Below are 20,860 nucleotides of genomic sequence, written 5' to 3'. Positions count from 1 at the left end.
GTCAGTACTACGCTAGGCGAGCGGGAGACAATGGCGTTCAGAAAGCTAGCGGGCCAGGGCAAGCGGATGGGTCTTTGGCGACATCGCAACGGAAAAGCCTTTGCATATTTGCACAGTACAATATACTCCCATTATAAGATTGATGCTCATATGTAGGCCTAGCCTATACAATGTACCTGGCTGGAGTGCACAGTGAGATGACCACATATGAACAATACTTATTAAACTGAGAATATAATACGCCTATCACTGACAACATACAGTTGAATTCGGAAGTTTTCATACACTTAGGTTGGAGTCATTGAAACTTGTTTTTCAACCACTCCACAAATGTCTTGCTAACAAGTTTTGGCAAGTCGGTCAGGACATCTACTTTGTGCATGACACAAGTCATTTTTCAAACAATTGTTTACAGACAGATTATTTCACTTATAATTCACTGTATCACAATTCCAGTGGGTCAGAAGTTTACATACACTAAGTTGACTGTGTCTTTAAACAGCTTGGAAAATTCCTGAAAATGTCATGGCTTTAGAAGCTTCTGATAGGTTAATTGACATCATTTGAGTCAATTGGAGGTGTACTTGTGGATGTATTTCAAGGCCTACCTTCAAACTCAGTGCCTCTTTGCTTGACATCATGGGAAAATCAAAAGAAATCAGCCAAGACTTCAGAAAAAACAATTGTAGACTTCCACAAGGTACCACGCCTGACGGTACCACGTTCATCTGTACAAGCAATAGTACGCAAGTATAAACACCATGGGACCACGCAGCCGTCATACCGCTCAGGAAGGAGACGTGTTCTGTCTCTTAGAGATGAACGTACTTTGGTGTGAAAAGTGCAAATCAATCCCAAAACAACAGCAAAGGACCTTGTGAAGATGCTGGAGGAAACCGGTACAAAAGTATCTATATCCACAGTAAAACGAGTCCTATATCGACATAACCTGAAAGGCCGCTCAGCAAGGAAGAAGCCACTGCTCCAAACCCGCCATAAAAAAGCCAGACTATGGTTTGCAACTGCACATGGGAGACAAAGATCATACAATTTTTGGAGAAATGTCCTCTGGTCTGATGAAACAAAAATACAGCTGTTTGGCATAATGACTATCGTTATGTTTGGAGGAAAAAGGGGGAGGCTTGCAAGCCGAAGAACACCATCCCAACCGTGAAGCACGAGGGTGGCAGCATCATGTTGTGGGGGTGCTTTGCTGCAGGAGGGACTGGTGCACTTCACAAAATAGATGGCGTCATGAGGGAGGAAGATTATGTGGATATATTGAAGCAACATCTCAAGACATCAGTCAGGAAGTTAAAGCTTGGTCGCAAATGAGTCTTCCAAATGGACAATGGACCCCAAGCATACTTCCAAAGTTGTGGCAAAATGGCTTGAGGACATCAAAGTCAATGTATTTGAGTGGCCTTCACAAAGCCCTGACCTCAATCCCATAGAAAATGTGTGCACAAAACTGAAAAAGCGTGCGCGAGCAAGGAGGCCAGGACAAAATTGATTTGATTTGATTTGAAATTCACCCAACTTATTGTGGGAAGCTTGTGGAAGACTTCCCAAAACGTTTGACCCAAGTTAAACAATTTAAAGGCAACACTACCAAATACTAATTGAGTTTATGTAAACTTCTGACCCACTGGGAATGTGAAGAAAGGAATAAAAGCTGAAATAAATCATTCTCTCTACTATTATTCTGACATTTCACATTCTTAAAATAAAGTGGTGATCCTAACTGACTTAAGACAGGGAATTTTTACTAGGATTAAATGTCAGGAATTGTGAAGAAATGAGTTTAAATATATTTGTCTAAGGTGTTTGTAAATTTACGACCTTCAACTGTATGAACAATGCTTATTCAACTGAGAATATAATACTGACAATATGAACGATACTTATTCAACTGAGAATATAATACGCCTATCACTGACAATATGAACGATACTTATTCAACTGAGAATATAATACGCGTATCAGTGCTAACAATAAGTTTGCTTTGAACCTTTTGAGGGCCATAGGAAGCAATCGCAATCTCCTAGCACTGTAGTGTGTCAATCTCTTCTAGCAGTGTAGTGTGTCAATCTCTTCTAGCAGTGTAGTGTGTCAATCTCTCCTAGCAGTGTAGTGTGTCAGTCTCTTCTTGCAGTGTAGTGTGTCAATCTCCTCTAGCAGTGTAGTGTGTCAATCTCCTCTAGCAGTGTAGTATGTCAAATCTCTTTTAGCAGTGTAGTGTGTCAATCTGTTCTAGCAGTGTAGTGTGTCAATCTGTTCTAGCAGTGTAGTGTGTCAAATCTCTTCTCGCAGTGTAGTGTGTCAATCTCTTCTCGCAGTGTAGTGTGTCAATCTCTTCTCGCAGTGTAGTGTGTCAATCTCCTCTAGCAGTGTAGTGTCAATCTCTTCTCACAGTGTAGTATGTCAAATCTATTTTAGCAGTGTAGTGTGTAAATCTGTTCTAGCAGTGTAGTGTGTCAATCTCTTCTAGCAGTGTCAATCTCTTCTAGCAGTGTAGTGTCAATCTCTTCTAGCAGTGTAGTGTGTCAATCTCCTCTAGCAGTGTCAATCTCCTCTAGCAGTGTCAATCTCCTCTAGCAGTGTCAATATCCTCTAGCAGTGTAGTGTGTCAATCTCTTCTAGCAGTGTAGTGTGTCAGTCTCTTCTAGCAGTGTAGTGTGTCAATCTCCTCTAGCAGTGTAGTGTGTCAATCTCTTCTCGCAGTGTAGTGTGTCAATCTCTTCTCGCAGTGTAGTGTCAATCTCTTCTCACAGTGTAGTATGTCAAATCTCTTTTAGCAGTGTAGTGTGTCAATCTGTTCTAGCAGTGTAGTGTGTCAATCTGTTCTAGCAGTGTAGTGTGTCAATCTCTTCTAGCAGTGTAGTGTGTCAATCTCCTCTAGCAGTGTAGTGTGTCAATCTCTTCTAGCAGTGTCAATCTCCTCTAGCAGTGTAGTGTGTCAAATATCTTCTAGCAGTGTAGTGTGTCAATCTCCTCTAGCAGTGTAGTGTGTCAATCTTTTCTCGCAGTGTAGTGTGTCAATCTCCTCTAGCAGTGTAGTGTGTCAATCTCTTCTAGCAGTATCAATCTCTTCTAGCAGTGTAGTGTGTCAATCTCTTCTAGCAGTGTAGTGTGTCAATCTCCTCTAGCAGTGTCAATCTCCTCTAGCAGTGTCAATATCCTCTAGCAGTGTAGTGTGTCAATCTCTTCTAGCAGTGTAGTGTGTCAATCTCCTCTAGCAGTGTAGTGTGTCAATCTCTTCTCGCAGTGTAGTGTGTCAATCTCTTCTCGCAGTGTAGTGTCAATCTCTTCTCACAGTGTAGTATGTCAAATCTCTTTTAGCAGTGTAGTGTGTCAATCTGTTCTAGCAGTGTAGTGTGTCAATCTGTTCTAGCAGTGTAGTGTGTCAAATATCTTCTAGCATTGTAGTGTGTCAATCTCCTCTAGCAGTGTAGTGTGTCAATCTCTTCTAGCAGTATCAATCTCTTCTAGCAGTGTAGTGTGTCAATCTCTTCTAGCAGTGTAGTGTGTCAATCTCCTCTAGCAGTGTCAATCTCCTCTAGCAGTGTCAATCTCCTCTAGCAGTGTCAATATCCTCTAGCAGTGTAGTGTGTCAATCTCTTCTAGCAGTGTAGTGTGTCAATCTCCTCTAGCAGTGTCAATCTCCTCTAGCAGTGTCAATATCCTCTAGCAGTGTAGTGTGTCAATCTCTTCTAGCAGTGTAGTGTGTCAGTCTCTTCTAGCAGTGTAGTGTGTCAATCTCCTCTAGCAGTGTAGTGTGTCAATCTCTTCTCGCAGTGTAGTGTGTCAATCTCTTCTCGCAGTGTAGTGTCAATCTCTTCTCACAGTGTAGTATGTCAAATCTCTTTTAGCAGTGTAGTGTGTCAATCTCTTCTAGCAGTGTAGTGTGTCAATCTGTTCTAGCAGTGTAGTGTGTCAATCTGTTCTAGCAGTGTAGTGTGTCAATCTCTTCTCGCAGTGTAGTGTGTCAATCTCCTCTAGCAGTGTAGTGTCAATCTCTTCTCACAGTGTAGTATGTCAAATCTCTTTTAGCAGTGTAGTGTGTCAATCTGTTCTAGCAGTGTAGTGTGTCAATCTGTTCTAGCAGTGTAGTGTGTCAATCTCTTCTAGCAGTGTAGTGTGTCAATCTCCTCTAGCAGTGTAGTGTGTCAATCTCTTCTAGCAGTGTCAATCTCCTCTAGCAGTGTAGTGTGTCAAATATATTCTAGCAGTGTAGTGTGTCAATCTCCTCTAGCAGTGTAGTGTGTCAATCTCTTCTAGCAGTGTAGTGTGTCAATCTCTTCTAGCAGTGTCAATCTCCTCTAGCAGTGTAGTGTGTCAAATATCTTCTAGCAGTGTAGTGTGTCAATCTCCTCTAGCAGTGTAGTGTGTCAATCTCCTCTAGCAGTGTAGTGTGTCAATCTCTTCTAGCAGTGTAGTGTGTCAATCTCTTCTAGCAGTATCAATCTCTTCTAGCAGTGTAGTGTGTCAATCTTTTCTCGCAGTGTAGTGTGTCAATCTCCTCTAGCAGTGTAGTGTGTCAATCTCTTCTAGCAGTGTAGTGTGTCAATCTCCTCTAGCAGTGTAGTGTGTCAATCTCTTCTAGCAGTATCAATCTCTTCTAGCAGTGTAGTGTGTCAATCTCTTCTAGCAGTGTAGTGTGTCAATCTCCTCTAGCAGTGTCAATCTCCTCTAGCAGTGTCAATATCCTCTAGCAGTGTAGTGTGTCAATCTCTTCTAGCAGTGTAGTGTGTCAATCTCCTCTAGCAGTGTAGTGTGTCAATCTCTTCTCGCAGTGTAGTGTGTCAATCTCTTCTCGCAGTGTAGTGTCAATCTCTTCTCACAGTGTAGTATGTCAAATCTCTTTTAGCAGTGTAGTGTGTCAATCTGTTCTAGCAGTGTAGTGTGTCAATCTGTTCTAGCAGTGTAGTGTGTCAATCTGTTCTAGCAGTGTAGTGTGTCAATCTGTTCTAGCAGTGTAGTGTGTCAAATCTCTTCTCGCAGTGTAGTGTGTCAATCTCCTCTAGCAGTGTAGTGTCAATCTCTTCTCACAGTGTAGTATGTCAAATCTCTTTTAGCAGTGTAGTGTGTCAATCTGTTCTAGCAGTGTAGTGTGTCAATCTGTTCTAGCAGTGTAGTGTGTCAATCTCTTCTAGCAGTGTAGTGTGTCAATCTCCTCTAGCAGTGTAGTGTGTCAATCTCCTCTAGCAGTGTAGTGTCAATCTCTTCTCACAGTGTAGTATGTCAAATCTCTTTTAGCAGTGTAGTGTGTCAATCTGTTCTAGCAGTGTAGTGTGTCAATCTGTTCTAGCAGTGTAGTGTGTCAATCTCTTCTCACAGTGTAGTATGTCAAATCTCTTTTAGCAGTGTAGTGTGTCAATCTGTTCTAGCAGTGTAGTGTGTCAATCTGTTCTAGCAGTGTAGTGTGTCAAATCTCTTCTCGCAGTGTAGTGTGTCAATCTCCTCTAGCAGTGTAGTGTCAATCTCTTCTCACAGTGTAGTATGTCAAATCTCTTTTAGCAGTGTAGTGTGTCAATCTGTTCTAGCAGTGTAGTGTGTCAATCTGTTCTAGCAGTGTAGTGTGTCAATCTCTTCTAGCAGTGTAGTGTGTCAATCTCCTCTAGCAGTGTAGTGTGTCAATCTCTTCTAGCAGTGTCAATCTCTCCTAGCAGTGTAGTGTGTCAATCTCTCCTAGCAGTGTAGTGTGTCAGTCTCTTCTTGCAGTGTAGTGTGTCAATCTCCTCTAGCAGTGTAGTGTGTCAATCTCCTCTAGCAGTGTAGTATGTCAAATCTCTTTTAGCAGTGTAGTGTGTCAATCTGTTCTAGCAGTGTAGTGTGTCAATCTGTTCTAGCAGTGTAGTTGTCAATCTCTTCTAGCAGTGTAGTGTGTCAATCTCCTCTAGCAGTGTAGTGTGTCAATCTGTTCTAGCAGTGTAGTTGTCAATCTCTTCTAGCAGTGTAGTGTGTCAATCTCCTCTAGCAGTGTAGTGTCAATCTCTTCTCACAGTGTAGTATGTCAATCTCCTCTAGCAGTGTAGTGTCAATCTCTTCTCACAGTGTAGTATGTCAAATCTCTTTTAGCAGTGTAGTGTGTCAATCTGTTCTAGCAGTGTAGTGTGTCAATCTGTTCTAGCAGTGTAGTGTGTCAATCTCTTCTAGCAGTGTAGTGTGTCAATCTCCTCTAGCAGTGTAATGTGTCAATCTCTTCTAGCAGTGTCAATCTCCTCTAGCAGTGTAGTGTGTCAAATATCTTCTAGCAGTGTAGTGTGTCAATCTCCTCTAGCAGTGTAGTGTGTCAATCTTTTCTCGCAGTGTAGTGTGTCAATCTCTTCTAGCATTGTAGTGTGTCAATCTCCTCTAGCAGTGTAGTGTGTCAATCTCTTCTAGCAGTATCAATCTCTTCTAGCAGTGTAGTGTGTCAATCTCCTCTAGCAGTGTCAATATCCTCTAGCAGTGTAGTGTGTCAATCTCCTCTAGCAGTGTAGTGTGTCAATCTCCTCTAGCAGTGTAGTGTGTCAATCTCTTCTAGCAGTGTAGTGTATCAATCTCCTCTAGCAGTGTAGTGTGTCAATCTCTTCTAGCAGTGTAGTGTGTCAATCTCTTCTAGCAGTGTAGTGTGTCAATCTGTTCTAGCAGTGTAGTGTGTCAATCTGTTCTAGCAGTGTAATGTGTCAATCTCTTCTAGCAGTGTAGTGTGTCAATCTCCTCTAGCAGTGTAGTGTGTCAATCTCTTCTAGCAGTGTCAATCTCCTCTAGCAGTGTAGTGTGTCAAATCTCTTCTCACAGTGTAGTGTGTCAATCTCTTCTAGCAGTGTAGTGTGTCAATCTCCTCTAGCAGTGTAGTGTGTCAAATCTCTTCTCGCAGTGTAGTGTGTCAATCTCTTCTAGCATTGTAGTGTGTCAATCTCTCCTAGCAGTGTAGTGTGTCAATCTCCTCTAGCAGTGTAGTGTGTCAATCTCCTCTAGCAGTGTAGTGTGTCAAATCTCTTTTAGCAGTGTAGTGTGTCAATCTCTCCTAGCAGTGTAGTGTGTCAATCTCCTCTAGCAGTGTAGTGTGTCAATCTCTCCTAGCAGTGTAGTGTGTCAATCTCTCCTAGCAGTGTAGTGTGTCAATCTCCTCTAGCAGTGTAGTGTGTCAATCTCCTCTAGCAGTGTAGTGTGTCAAATCTCTTTTAGCAGTGTAGTGTGTCAATCTGTTCTAGCAGTGTAGTGTGTCAATCTCTTCTCGCAGTGTAGTGTGTCAATCTCTTCTAGCATTGTAGTGTGTCAATCTCCTCTAGCAGTGTAGTGTGTCAATCTCTTCTAGCAGTATCAATCTCTTCTAGCAGTGTAGTGTGTCAATCTCTTCTAGCAGTGTAGTGTGTCAATCTCCTCTAGCAGTGTCAATCTCCTCTAGCAGTGTCAATCTCCTCTAGCAGTGTCAATATCCTCTAGCAGTGTAGTGTGTCAATCTCTTCTAGCAGTGTAGTGTGTCAATCTCCTCTAGCAGTGTCAATCTCCTCTAGCAGTGTCAATATCCTCTAGCAGTGTAGTGTGTCAATCTCTTCTAGCAGTATCAATCTCTTCTAGCAGTGTAGTGTGTCAATCTCTTCTAGCAGTGTAGTGTGTCAATCTCCTCTAGCAGTGTCAATCTCCTCTAGCAGTGTCAATATCCTCTAGCAGTGTAGTGTGTCAATCTCTTCTAGCAGTGTAGTGTGTCAATCTCCTCTAGCAGTGTAGTGTGTCAATCTCTTCTCGCAGTGTAGTGTGTCAATCTCTTCTCGCAGTGTAGTGTCAATCTCTTCTCACAGTGTAGTATGTCAAATCTCTTTTAGCAGTGTAGTGTGTCAATCTGTTCTAGCAGTGTAGTGTGTCAATCTGTTCTAGCAGTGTAGTGTGTCAATCTGTTCTAGCAGTGTAGTGTGTCAATCTGTTCTAGCAGTGTAGTGTGTCAAATCTCTTCTCGCAGTGTAGTGTGTCAATCTCCTCTAGCAGTGTAGTGTCAATCTCTTCTCACAGTGTAGTATGTCAAATCTCTTTTAGCAGTGTAGTGTGTCAATCTGTTCTAGCAGTGTAGTGTGTCAATCTGTTCTAGCAGTGTAGTGTGTCAATCTCTTCTAGCAGTGTAGTGTGTCAATCTCCTCTAGCAGTGTAGTGTGTCAATCTCCTCTAGCAGTGTAGTGTCAATCTCTTCTCACAGTGTAGTATGTCAAATCTCTTTTAGCAGTGTAGTGTGTCAATCTGTTCTAGCAGTGTAGTGTGTCAATCTGTTCTAGCAGTGTAGTGTGTCAATCTCTTCTCACAGTGTAGTATGTCAAATCTCTTTTAGCAGTGTAGTGTGTCAATCTGTTCTAGCAGTGTAGTGTGTCAATCTGTTCTAGCAGTGTAGTGTGTCAAATCTCTTCTCGCAGTGTAGTGTGTCAATCTCCTCTAGCAGTGTAGTGTCAATCTCTTCTCACAGTGTAGTATGTCAAATCTCTTTTAGCAGTGTAGTGTGTCAATCTGTTCTAGCAGTGTAGTGTGTCAATCTGTTCTAGCAGTGTAGTGTGTCAATCTCTTCTAGCAGTGTAGTGTGTCAATCTCCTCTAGCAGTGTAGTGTGTCAATCTCTTCTAGCAGTGTCAATCTCTCCTAGCAGTGTAGTGTGTCAATCTCTCCTAGCAGTGTAGTGTGTCAGTCTCTTCTTGCAGTGTAGTGTGTCAATCTCCTCTAGCAGTGTAGTGTGTCAATCTCCTCTAGCAGTGTAGTATGTCAAATCTCTTTTAGCAGTGTAGTGTGTCAATCTGTTCTAGCAGTGTAGTGTGTCAATCTGTTCTAGCAGTGTAGTTGTCAATCTCTTCTAGCAGTGTAGTGTGTCAATCTCCTCTAGCAGTGTAGTGTGTCAATCTGTTCTAGCAGTGTAGTTGTCAATCTCTTCTAGCAGTGTAGTGTGTCAATCTCCTCTAGCAGTGTAGTGTGTCAAATATCTTCTCACAGTGTAGTGTGTCAATCTCCTCTAGCAGTGTAGTGTCAATCTCTTCTCACAGTGTAGTATGTCAAATCTCTTTTAGCAGTGTAGTGTGTCAATCTGTTCTAGCAGTGTAGTGTGTCAATCTGTTCTAGCAGTGTAGTGTGTCAATCTCTTCTAGCAGTGTAGTGTGTCAATCTCCTCTAGCAGTGTAATGTGTCAATCTCTTCTAGCAGTGTCAATCTCCTCTAGCAGTGTAGTGTGTCAAATATCTTCTAGCAGTGTAGTGTGTCAATCTCCTCTAGCAGTGTAGTGTGTCAATCTTTTCTCGCAGTGTAGTGTGTCAATCTCTTCTAGCATTGTAGTGTGTCAATCTCCTCTAGCAGTGTAGTGTGTCAATCTCTTCTAGCAGTATCAATCTCTTCTAGCAGTGTAGTGTGTCAATCTCCTCTAGCAGTGTCAATATCCTCTAGCAGTGTAGTGTGTCAATCTCCTCTAGCAGTGTAGTGTGTCAATCTCCTCTAGCAGTGTAGTGTGTCAATCTCTTCTAGCAGTGTAGTGTATCAATCTCCTCTAGCAGTGTAGTGTGTCAATCTCTTCTAGCAGTGTAGTGTGTCAATCTCTTCTAGCAGTGTAGTGTGTCAATCTGTTCTAGCAGTGTAGTGTGTCAATCTGTTCTAGCAGTGTAGTGTGTCAATCTCTTCTAGCAGTGTAGTGTGTCAATCTCCTCTAGCAGTGTAGTGTGTCAATCTCTTCTAGCAGTGTCAATCTCCTCTAGCAGTGTAGTGTGTCAAATCTCTTCTCACAGTGTAGTGTGTCAATCTCTTCTAGCAGTGTAGTGTGTCAATCTCCTCTAGCAGTGTAGTGTGTCAAATCTCTTCTCGCAGTGTAGTGTGTCAATCTCTTCTAGCATTGTAGTGTGTCAATCTCTCCTAGCAGTGTAGTGTGTCAATCTCCTCTAGCAGTGTAGTGTGTCAATCTCCTCTAGCAGTGTAGTGTGTCAAATCTCTTTTAGCAGTGTAGTGTGTCAATCTCTCCTAGCAGTGTAGTGTGTCAATCTCCTCTAGCAGTGTAGTGTGTCAATCTCTCCTAGCAGTGTAGTGTGTCAATCTCTCCTAGCAGTGTAGTGTGTCAATCTCCTCTAGCAGTGTAGTGTGTCAATCTCCTCTAGCAGTGTAGTGTGTCAAATCTCTTTTAGCAGTGTAGTGTGTCAATCTGTTCTAGCAGTGTAGTGTGTCAATCTCTTCTCGCAGTGTAGTGTGTCAATCTCTTCTAGCATTGTAGTGTGTCAATCTCCTCTAGCAGTGTAGTGTGTCAATCTCTTCTAGCAGTATCAATCTCTTCTAGCAGTGTAGTGTGTCAATCTCTTCTAGCAGTGTAGTGTGTCAATCTCCTCTAGCAGTGTCAATCTCCTCTAGCAGTGTCAATCTCCTCTAGCAGTGTCAATATCCTCTAGCAGTGTAGTGTGTCAATCTCTTCTAGCAGTGTAGTGTGTCAATCTCCTCTAGCAGTGTCAATCTCCTCTAGCAGTGTCAATATCCTCTAGCAGTGTAGTGTGTCAATCTCTTCTAGCAGTGTAGTGTGTCAGTCTCTTCTAGCAGTGTAGTGTGTCAATCTCCTCTAGCAGTGTAGTGTGTCAATCTCTTCTCGCAGTGTAGTGTGTCAATCTCTTCTCGCAGTGTAGTGTCAATCTCTTCTCACAGTGTAGTATGTCAAATCTCTTTTAGCAGTGTAGTGTGTCAATCTCTTCTAGCAGTGTAGTGTGTCAATCTGTTCTAGCAGTGTAGTGTGTCAATCTGTTCTAGCAGTGTAGTGTGTCAATCTCTTCTCGCAGTGTAGTGTGTCAATCTCCTCTAGCAGTGTAGTGTCAATCTCTTCTCACAGTGTAGTATGTCAAATCTCTTTTAGCAGTGTAGTGTGTCAATCTGTTCTAGCAGTGTAGTGTGTCAATCTGTTCTAGCAGTGTAGTGTGTCAATCTCTTCTAGCAGTGTAGTGTGTCAATCTCCTCTAGCAGTGTAGTGTGTCAATCTCTTCTAGCAGTGTCAATCTCCTCTAGCAGTGTAGTGTGTCAAATATCTTCTAGCAGTGTAGTGTGTCAATCTCCTCTAGCAGTGTAGTGTGTCAATCTCTTCTAGCAGTGTAGTGTGTCAATCTCTTCTAGCAGTGTCAATCTCCTCTAGCAGTGTAGTGTGTCAAATATCTTCTAGCAGTGTAGTGTGTCAATCTCCTCTAGCAGTGTAGTGTGTCAATCTCCTCTAGCAGTGTAGTGTGTCAATCTCTTCTAGCAGTGTAGTGTGTCAATCTCTTCTAGCAGTATCAATCTCTTCTAGCAGTGTAGTGTGTCAATCTTTTCTCGCAGTGTAGTGTGTCAATCTCCTCTAGCAGTGTAGTGTGTCAATCTCTTCTAGCAGTGTAGTGTGTCAATCTCCTCTAGCAGTGTAGTGTGTCAATCTCTTCTAGCAGTATCAATCTCTTCTAGCAGTGTAGTGTGTCAATCTCTTCTAGCAGTGTAGTGTGTCAATCTCCTCTAGCAGTGTCAATCTCCTCTAGCAGTGTCAATATCCTCTAGCAGTGTAGTGTGTCAATCTCTTCTAGCAGTGTAGTGTGTCAATCTCCTCTAGCAGTGTAGTGTGTCAATCTCTTCTCGCAGTGTAGTGTGTCAATCTCTTCTCGCAGTGTAGTGTCAATCTCTTCTCACAGTGTAGTATGTCAAATCTCTTTTAGCAGTGTAGTGTGTCAATCTGTTCTAGCAGTGTAGTGTGTCAATCTGTTCTAGCAGTGTAGTGTGTCAATCTGTTCTAGCAGTGTAGTGTGTCAATCTGTTCTAGCAGTGTAGTGTGTCAAATCTCTTCTCGCAGTGTAGTGTGTCAATCTCCTCTAGCAGTGTAGTGTCAATCTCTTCTCACAGTGTAGTATGTCAAATCTCTTTTAGCAGTGTAGTGTGTCAATCTGTTCTAGCAGTGTAGTGTGTCAATCTGTTCTAGCAGTGTAGTGTGTCAATCTCTTCTAGCAGTGTAGTGTGTCAATCTCCTCTAGCAGTGTAGTGTGTCAATCTCCTCTAGCAGTGTAGTGTCAATCTCTTCTCACAGTGTAGTATGTCAAATCTCTTTTAGCAGTGTAGTGTGTCAATCTCTTCTAGCAGTGTAGTGTGTCAATCTCCTCTAGCAGTGTAGTGTCAATCTCTTCTCACAGTGTAGTATGTCAAATCTCTTTTAGCAGTGTAGTGTGTCAATCTGTTCTAGCATTGTAGTGTGTCAATCTGTTCTAGCAGTGTAGTGTGTCAAATCTCTTCTCGCAGTGTAGTGTGTCAATCTCCTCTAGCAGTGTAGTGTCAATCTCTTCTCACAGTGTAGTATGTCAAATCTCTTTTAGCAGTGTAGTGTGTCAATCTGTTCTAGCAGTGTAGTGTGTCAATCTGTTCTAGCAGTGTAGTGTGTCAATCTCTTCTAGCAGTGTAGTGTGTCAATCTCCTCTAGCAGTGTAATGTGTCAATCTCTTCTAGCAGTGTCAATCTCCTCTAGCAGTGTAGTGTGTCAAATATCTTCTAGCAGTGTAGTGTGTCAATCTCCTCTAGCAGTGTAGTGTGTCAATCTTTTCTCGCAGTGTAGTGTGTCAATCTCTTCTAGCATTGTAGTGTGTCAATCTCCTCTAGCAGTGTAGTGTGTCAATCTCTTCTAGCAGTATCAATCTCTTCTAGCAGTGTAGTGTGTCAATCTCCTCTAGCAGTGTCAATATCCTCTAGCAGTGTAGTGTGTCAATCTCCTCTAGCAGTGTAGTGTGTCAATCTCCTCTAGCAGTGTAGTGTGTCAATCTCTTCTAGCAGTGTAGTGTATCAATCTCCTCTAGCAGTGTAGTGTGTCAATCTCTTCTAGCAGTGTAGTGTGTCAATCTCTTCTAGCAGTGTAGTGTGTCAATCTGTTCTAGCAGTGTAGTGTGTCAATCTCCTCTAGCAGTGTAGTATGTCAAATCTCTTTTAGCAGTGTAGTGTGTCAATCTGTTCTAGCAGTGTAGTGTGTCAATCTGTTCTAGCAGTGTAGTTGTCAATCTCTTCTAGCAGTGTAGTGTGTCAATCTCCTCTAGCAGTGTAGTGTGTCAATCTGTTCTAGCAGTGTAGTTGTCAATCTCTTCTAGCAGTGTAGTGTGTCAATCTCCTCTAGCAGTGTAGTGTGTCAAATATCTTCTCACAGTGTAGTGTGTCAATCTCCTCTAGCAGTGTAGTGTCAATCTCTTCTCACAGTGTAGTATGTCAAATCTCTTTTAGCAGTGTAGTGTGTCAATCTGTTCTAGCAGTGTAGTGTGTCAATCTGTTCTAGCAGTGTAGTGTGTCAATCTCTTCTAGCAGTGTAGTGTGTCAATCTCCTCTAGCAGTGTAATGTGTCAATCTCTTCTAGCAGTGTCAATCTCCTCTAGCAGTGTAGTGTGTCAATCTCCTCTAGCAGTGTAGTGTGTCAATCTCTTCTAGCAGTGTAGTGTATCAATCTCCTCTAGCAGTGTAGTGTGTCAATCTCTTCTAGCAGTGTAGTGTGTCAATCTCTTCTAGCAGTGTAGTGTGTCAATCTGTTCTAGCAGTGTAGTGTGTCAATCTGTTCTAGCAGTGTAGTGTGTCAATCTCTTCTAGCAGTGTAGTGTGTCAATCTCCTCTAGCAGTGTAGTGTGTCAATCTCTTCTAGCAGTGTCAATCTCCTCTAGCAGTGTAGTGTGTCAAATCTCTTCTCACAGTGTAGTGTGTCAATCTCTTCTAGCAGTGTAGTGTGTCAATCTCCTCTAGCAGTGTAGTGTGTCAAATCTCTTCTCGCAGTGTAGTGTGTCAATCTCTTCTAGCATTGTAGTGTGTCAATCTCTCCTAGCAGTGTAGTGTGTCAATCTCCTCTAGCAGTGTAGTGTGTCAATCTCCTCTAGCAGTGTAGTGTGTCAAATCTCTTTTAGCAGTGTAGTGTGTCAATCTCTCCTAGCAGTGTAGTGTGTCAATCTCCTCTAGCAGTGTAGTGTGTCAATCTCTCCTAGCAGTGTAGTGTGTCAATCTCTCCTAGCAGTGTAGTGTGTCAATCTCCTCTAGCAGTGTAGTGTGTCAATCTCCTCTAGCAGTGTAGTGTGTCAAATCTCTTTTAGCAGTGTAGTGTGTCAATCTGTTCTAGCAGTGTAGTGTGTCAATCTGTTCTAGCAGTGTAGTGTGTCAAATCTCTTCTCGCAGTGTAGTGTGTCAATCTCTTCTCGCAGTGTAGTGTGTCAATCTGTTCTAGCAGTGTAGTGTGTCAATCTCTTCTAGCAGTGTAGTGTGTCAATCTTTTCTCGCAGTGTAGTGTGTCAATCTCTTCTAGCATTGTAGTGTGTCAATCTCCTCTAGCAGTGTCAATCTCTTCTAGCAGTGTAGTGTGTCAATCTCCTCTAGCAGTGTCAATCTCCTCTAGCAGTGTCAATCTCCTCTAGCAGTGTCAATCTCCTCTAGCAGTGTAGTGTGTCAATCTCCTCTAGCAGTGTAGTGTGTCAATCTCTTCTAGCAGTGTAGTGTATCAATCTCCTCTAGCAGTGTAGTGTGTCAATCTCTTCTAGCAGTGTAGTGTGTCAATCGCTTCTAGCAGTGTAGTGTGTCAATCTCCTCTAGCAGTGTAGTGTGTCAATCTCCTCTAGCAGTGTAGTGTGTCAATCTCCTCTAGCAGTGTAGTGTGTCAATCTCTTCTAGCAGTGTAGTGTATCAATCTCCTCTAGCAGTGTAGTGTGTCAATCTCTTCTAGCAGTGTAGTGTGTCAATCTCTTCTCGCAGTGTAGTGTGTCAATCTCTTCTCGCAGTGTAGTGTGTCAATCTCCTCTAGCAGTGTAGTGTGTCAATCTCCTCTAGCAGTGTAGTGTGTCAATCTCCTCTAGCAGTGTAGTGTGTCAATCTCCTCTAGCAGTGTAGTGTGTCAATCTCTTCTAGCAGTGTAGTGTGTCAATCTCTTCTCGCAGTGTAGTGTGTCAATCTCCTCTAGCAGTGTAGTGTGTCAATCTCCTCTAGCAGTGTAGTGTGTCAATCTCATCTAGCAGTGTAGTGTGTCAATCTCCTCTAGCAGTGTAGTGTCTTTTCCATTCTTCTGTTGACATGTTTCACATTTAGCCTGTAGATGCTTCACTTACCAATAAGAAGTGCAAGTCAGAACTGAAGTGGGGGACTTCCACCACTTGTGGACATTTGATGACGCCTGTTGTCCAAACAGCTGTAGCCCACGCATGGGTCTATTCTATGTCTTTGAGCCTCGGCAGTGTAGCTTTAGGTAGGTATTTACAGCATCAAATCAAATGTTTGTCACAAACACATTGTTAGCAGATGTTAGTGCGAGTGTAGCGAAATGCTTGTGCTTCTAGTTCCGACAGTGCAGTAATATCTAACAAGTAATCTAACAATTCCCTATCAACTACCTAATACACACAAATCTAAAGGGGTGAATGAGAATATGTACATCTAAGTATATGGATGAGCGATGGCCGAGCGGTATAGCCAAGTTGCAATAGATGGTTTAAAATACAGTATGTACATATGATATGAGTAATGTAAGATATGTAAACCTTTATTAAAGTGGTATTGTATAAAGTGTCTAGTGATCCATTTATTAAAGTGGCCAGTGATTGGGTCTCAGTATAGGCAGCACCCTCTCTAAGTTAGTGATTGTTGTTTAGCAGTCTGATGGCCTTGAGATGGAAGCTGTTTTTCATTCTTTCGGTCCCAGCTTTGATGCACCTGCACTGACCTAGCGGGGTGAACAGGCAGTGGCTCGGGTGGTTGATGTCCTTGATTATCTTTTTGGCCTTCCTGTGACATCGGGTGGTGTAGGTGTCCTGGAGGGCAGGTAGATTGCCCCTGATGATGCGTTGTGCAGACCTCACTACCTTCTGGAGAGCCTTGCGGTTGAGGGCAGGCTGTGATACAGCCGACAGAATGCTCTCGGTTGTGCAGCTGTAAAAGTTTCTCAGGGTTTTGGGTGACAGGCCAAATTTCTTCAGCCTCCTGAGGTTGAAGAGGTGCTATTGCGCCTTCACCACACTGTATGTGTGGGTGGACCGTTTCAGTTTGTCTGTGATGTGTACGCCAAGGAACTTAACTTTCCACCTTCTCCACTGCTGTCCCTTCGATGTGGATAGGGGGGTGCTCCCTCTGCTGTTTCCTGAAGTCCACGATCAGCTCTTTTTGTTTTGGAAGTTTGATAACGGCGTATATAACTTTGACGGCAACCAGCTGTCACTTTCTGTTACCGTGGTTACCCGGCCTGCCCTATGAGCAGTAGAAACGGATGGCTCAGGGTCGGGTTTCTGTGGTATCTGCCCACTACTGCTATTTTTGTTTTAGTGAGAAGCTTAGTTGGTAACTAGAACCTGAGGGAAGTAAAAATATAAATTTAAAAAAGGCTTTTATTTTATATTAAGGTGTTTGTTATTTATTCACAAATGGCCTTGATGGTTTTTCATGGGACTGCTAAGATTTTAAAAAACAAAAAACATTTTTAACCTTTATTTAACTAGGCAAGTCAGTTAAGATCACATTCTTATTTTCAATGACGGCCTAGGAACAGTGGGTTTAACTGCCTGTTCAGATAGAGCTTTGTTGGACGGTGTTTACTGTTGTAATAAACAATCCAGATCAAGTTTACCTGTCACTGACCAGTGTCTTTTCAATAACCTTTTACAGTAAAGCATGTTGCTGCTTAATTGAGGCACACTTTGATAATGTTTGCACTCACACCGGTACAATTTCTAATGATCCAAAGCCAGTTTGCCAGAACAGGTGGATTTACCAGTTGCGCTCTTATTCAGTGGAAATTACTTCTCCAGTAAGCTCTGGTCCCTCAAGCTCCAGTAAGCTCTGGTTCCTCAGGCTTCAGTAAGCTCTGGTCCCTCAGGCTCCAGTAAGCTCTGGTCCCTCAGGCTTCAGTAAGCTCTGGTCCCTCAGGCTTCAGTAAGCTCTGGTCCCTCAGGCTCCAGTAAGCTCTGGTCCCTCAGGCTTCAGTAAGCTCTGGTCCCTCAGACTTCAGTAAGCTCTGGTCCCTCAGGCTCCAGTAAGCTCTGGTCCCTCAGGCTTCAGTAAGCTCTGGTCCCTCAGGCTTCAGTAAGCTCTGGTCCCTCAGGCTTCAGTAAGCTCTGGTCCCTCAGGCTTCAGTAAGCTCTGGTCCCTCAGGCTCCAGTAAGCTCTGGTCCCTCAGGCTTCAGTAAGCTCTGGTCCCTCATGCTTCAGTAAGCTCTGGTCCCTCAGGCTTCAGTAAGCTCTGGTCCCTCAGGCTTCAGTAAGCTCTGGTCCCTCAGGCTTCAGTAAGCTCTGGTCCCTCAGGCTCCAGTAAGCTCTGGTCCCTCAGGCTCCAGTAAGCTCTGGTCCCTCAGGCTTCAGTAAGCTCTGGTCCCTCAGGCTTCAGTAAGCTCTGGTCCCTCAGGCTTCAGTAAGCTCTGGTCCATCAGGCTCCAGTAAGCTCTGGTCCCTCAGGCTTCAGTAAGCTCTGGTCCCTCAGGCTTCAGTAAGCTCTGGTCCCTCAGGCTTCAGTAAGCTCTGGTCCCTCAGGCTTCAGCTGATGGTGTGATTCTATCAAAGCCACCCTCAGAGCTATAGCAGTTCCCCTTATCCTCAGGAGCTTCAGTCAGTAAGTCAGTCTGACTAAGTGTGGCCTCCATGATATGTGGATGAAGTATGGAATGAGAACCACTGTTTGAAGAGTCAAACAACTTGAGCCCTCTTCATGTTGACTGCTAGGTTGGTGATAGTGAGCGAGCTTTCAAGGACACTGATGTATTAGATGTTCCGCTTTGTGTTTTGAAATGCAAATGCATTCAACTCATTGATGTTGTTCAAGCATCTCTCTTCAAGGCATGTTGATTTTGTTGAGAAGAAGTCGAGACAAGCTCAGAGCAGAGAGCCCTTATTGTAGTTGGTTCAGAGGGATCTTCTTTACAAAAGCATAACATTCCTCGTCATGTTCCTTCACAACTCTACCACTGTATGATGTAGACCAATCACATCAGACATTTAATTACATTGGGCTCTCTGGCAGTTGTCAGGTTCTTATTAGGCTCTATTGGAAGAAAGGCAACAGAAAAATATTACAGAGCAGGTGCTGGATTTGTTTATTCATTAAATAAATGAAGAGTGAAACCACACCCACTGCATTCTATTCCCCTACGTGGTTTATTGACAATGTTTCAACCACTCAGGTCTTTTATTAGGTCCAGAAAGACAACATCCCATCTCCGAGCTGGTTGAGACATGTCATTAATGGAGTAGACTATTTCAATTCACACTCTTTTTCTCTCTCTCTCTCTAGCTACGTCTTCTAACATCTTCTAGTCTCGTGTAGGGTCGTTGAGAGGGGTTGTCATGGTTACCTTTTCATGCGAAGGTGAAAGAGCAGCCCACCCCCACATTAAAATGGGAGCTTTTGATTGGTTGAGCCGCTGGTTACAGACCCCCTCCTGATTCTACGGTGTCACTAGAGAGGGCAGACTAGTCATGCATTATGATTGGCCTGGCCAGCTGTCACTCAAAAGCAGCTGCCTATCACGTACACAGAAGCTGGACTGAGGGCATTGAGGGCCCCCCCCCCCCCCAAGCACATTGTGTGTGTGTGCTCTTAGACTGGGTTTTATTGCCTTGACTCACTGTGTGCTCTTTGTGTGTGGTTTGATTTTCCTGTGGTGGGTTTCTCTGGCTATCATCACAGCGGATGTCACAGAGAAATGGAAGGTGAGTTATAGTCTATACTAGAGTTTGTGTTGTAGCCTACGTAGTGTGCATCAGCTTCTCTTTACACAGCTTGAGTGGGGTGAGATGGTGAGCTCTATTCAGTTGGGTTATCTATTGGGCTAGGCTAGGTTAATGACATTTTTGATAGTGTAGTGTACAGTTGCTACATAGAGTGAAACTACTGTTCGTCTCTATTCCTGAACTCAACAGTTTGCTCGTGTGTGGGTGAGCCGAGGGGCTGTTCATATAAACATTAACCTGTACTGTGTGTTTGTTTACACTTGTGTGTTTGTTTTGTCTCTGTGCCCGTGTGTGTGTGTGTGTGTTCATACATTGAAGTTATCTGCTAGCTTGTGTGTACATAAGGATCCATAGAGCTAGTTTAGAATACCAGTGTCCCTGGCAGATAGGCCTGTCCTGTGTCCCCAATGGCACTATATTCCCTATATAATGCAGTGTTTTGGACCAAGGCCTGTAGGGAATAGAGACCTGTCTCTGTTCTTGGTCATCTTGGTCATTGTTGTTGCTTGGTTATTGTTGCTGAGAAACACCAGGCTACTCCATTGTCTTATCAATAAACCTGAATGTGTGTCAGTAGGTAAATGAAGACGCAAAGGGCTCCCTATCTGGTATAAGGTTGAGCCATATTAAACATGTGGTGGGGATCTCAGTGACGGATCTCAATGCAGGGTTATATTCGTTAGGGAACACTAGCAAAACGTTTTGCAACAGACAACAAAAATGAGTGTTTATTAGCCAGGTAATCCCTCCCTGTTTCAATCGGTTTTATTCCATTTTTGTGCCTAATAAATACAACCACCAGCTTTTGGAAAGTAATTTTATCCAGACCATTTCATTTACATTGGGCCATAACCCTTCATCACCCATGCGAGTGTCTCACCTTCCCCTGGCTGCCATAACAGGTGAGATGATACCCAGCCCACTTCCTGTGTTCCCAAAAGGTCACATAGGTAGTTAAAACACAAAATGGGCCGTGCTGCGGCGGCCGCGGAGCATCCCTAAAAGCCATCCATACGAGCCAAGACAGATGTGGATGCTAATCGCCTCTGCAACCCCAAACATTTGGGCATTACTAGCCAAACCACAGTGACACAGAGGGGGACATTCTAAGCGGAGAATATAGCGAATGGACTCCACACAGAGCTCTAGTAGTTTCTGACTGTGTGTGATTTATCATTCTGAACAGAACAGTTTCTATTATCATTATCAGCAGTCACCTGGGTGTCCTTACTGAAGGGCACATACTGTATCTATTGGTCTGCAATGACATTTAGTTTTTTCCCTGCTAGAATCACTGTCTTGATTATCAAGCCAGTTTACATTTTCTGTAGACATGGTATCACCGATGGTGGGTCAGCTGAGCCTTAATGAATTACCAATTTATGCTACCTCATATTTACACTGATGTTACAATGTTCTCAATCTCTTACAACAGTTAAACTAGTACGAGTGAAGCCCTTATAGTATTGATATTGCAGTGTCATAATGCAACTCAACAGAGCATCCAGGTTCAGGTTTATTTATCACACCTTTTCATTTCCTCTGTGCTATTATGATGTTTAAAGGTGCCAGACAGACATGACTCTGCATCCGGTTCTGCAACATTGACATTCTAGCAACGTAGAGTAAACACCACATTTTACATAGGCCTATACGCCACACTACAGGCCTCTCCCATAGTGTGGTCTATGTCAGGTCTGTGGGGCTGTGGTTCCTCCATAATGCCCCCCTCTCAGTAGGAGAGGAGACCCACTCCAGAAGGGTGAATAGGCATAGGGGCCCAGCTGCTACTGTGGTAGAGGATGGGCGTGTGTATCTGGTTGAGAGGAGGGCTGTCTGAGTGGGGTCTTTGTCCCAGCCGATCGCTCTATAACTGGCGTCTCCCTAAGAAGGAACACCCGGCTTCCTTCTGGAGCAGCATCCAATAGCATCCTGTTATCCCCACTATAACTGTACAAGTATTTCTCCTACAAATAGCCTAATGAGCCGCCGGCCCTAGTGCTGTTTGCACCCCCCACTCTGAAACTAGGCCGAATTGAAACCAACGGAAGGGAAATTGAACATTTAGGTGGTGTTAACATGATTGAATGTTAACAGGTTTTTCTGCCCAGGAGAAGGGCTTAAAACTGTTACAGCTACACCACACTACCAGGGATGCAGTTGAGCGGGGTTTGTCCTCCTTTACCACCACATCCTTGGATACTACATTACCCACAATC

General features: G+C 43.4%; 1 protein-coding gene across 4 annotated transcripts in view; it reads left to right on the top strand.

Moving 5' to 3' along the window:
* Window positions 1–20,860, top strand: part of LOC110502310 (suppressor of tumorigenicity 7 protein homolog) — a 101,298-nt gene that overhangs the window by 46,784 nt on the left and 33,654 nt on the right. The window contains exon 1 of one of the 4 annotated variants that reach the window (XM_036958779.1): window positions 18,508–18,620. The exons of the other annotated variants lie outside the window; for them this stretch is intronic. Within the exon in view, the coding sequence (XP_036814674.1) occupies window positions 18,614–18,620 (7 nt within the window). The 5' untranslated portion in view covers window positions 18,508–18,613. Of the gene's footprint in view, window positions 1–18,507; window positions 18,621–20,860 lie in introns of those variants that run through there. 4 annotated transcript variants of the gene reach the window in all.

Source organism: Oncorhynchus mykiss, chromosome 2 (assembly GCF_013265735.2).
Source record: "Oncorhynchus mykiss isolate Arlee chromosome 2, USDA_OmykA_1.1, whole genome shotgun sequence".
NCBI classification, from domain to species: domain Eukaryota; kingdom Metazoa; phylum Chordata; class Actinopteri; order Salmoniformes; family Salmonidae; genus Oncorhynchus; species Oncorhynchus mykiss.
The sequence above is the reverse complement of the archived record's forward strand: the minus strand, read 5'-3'. Positions and strand labels throughout refer to the sequence as shown.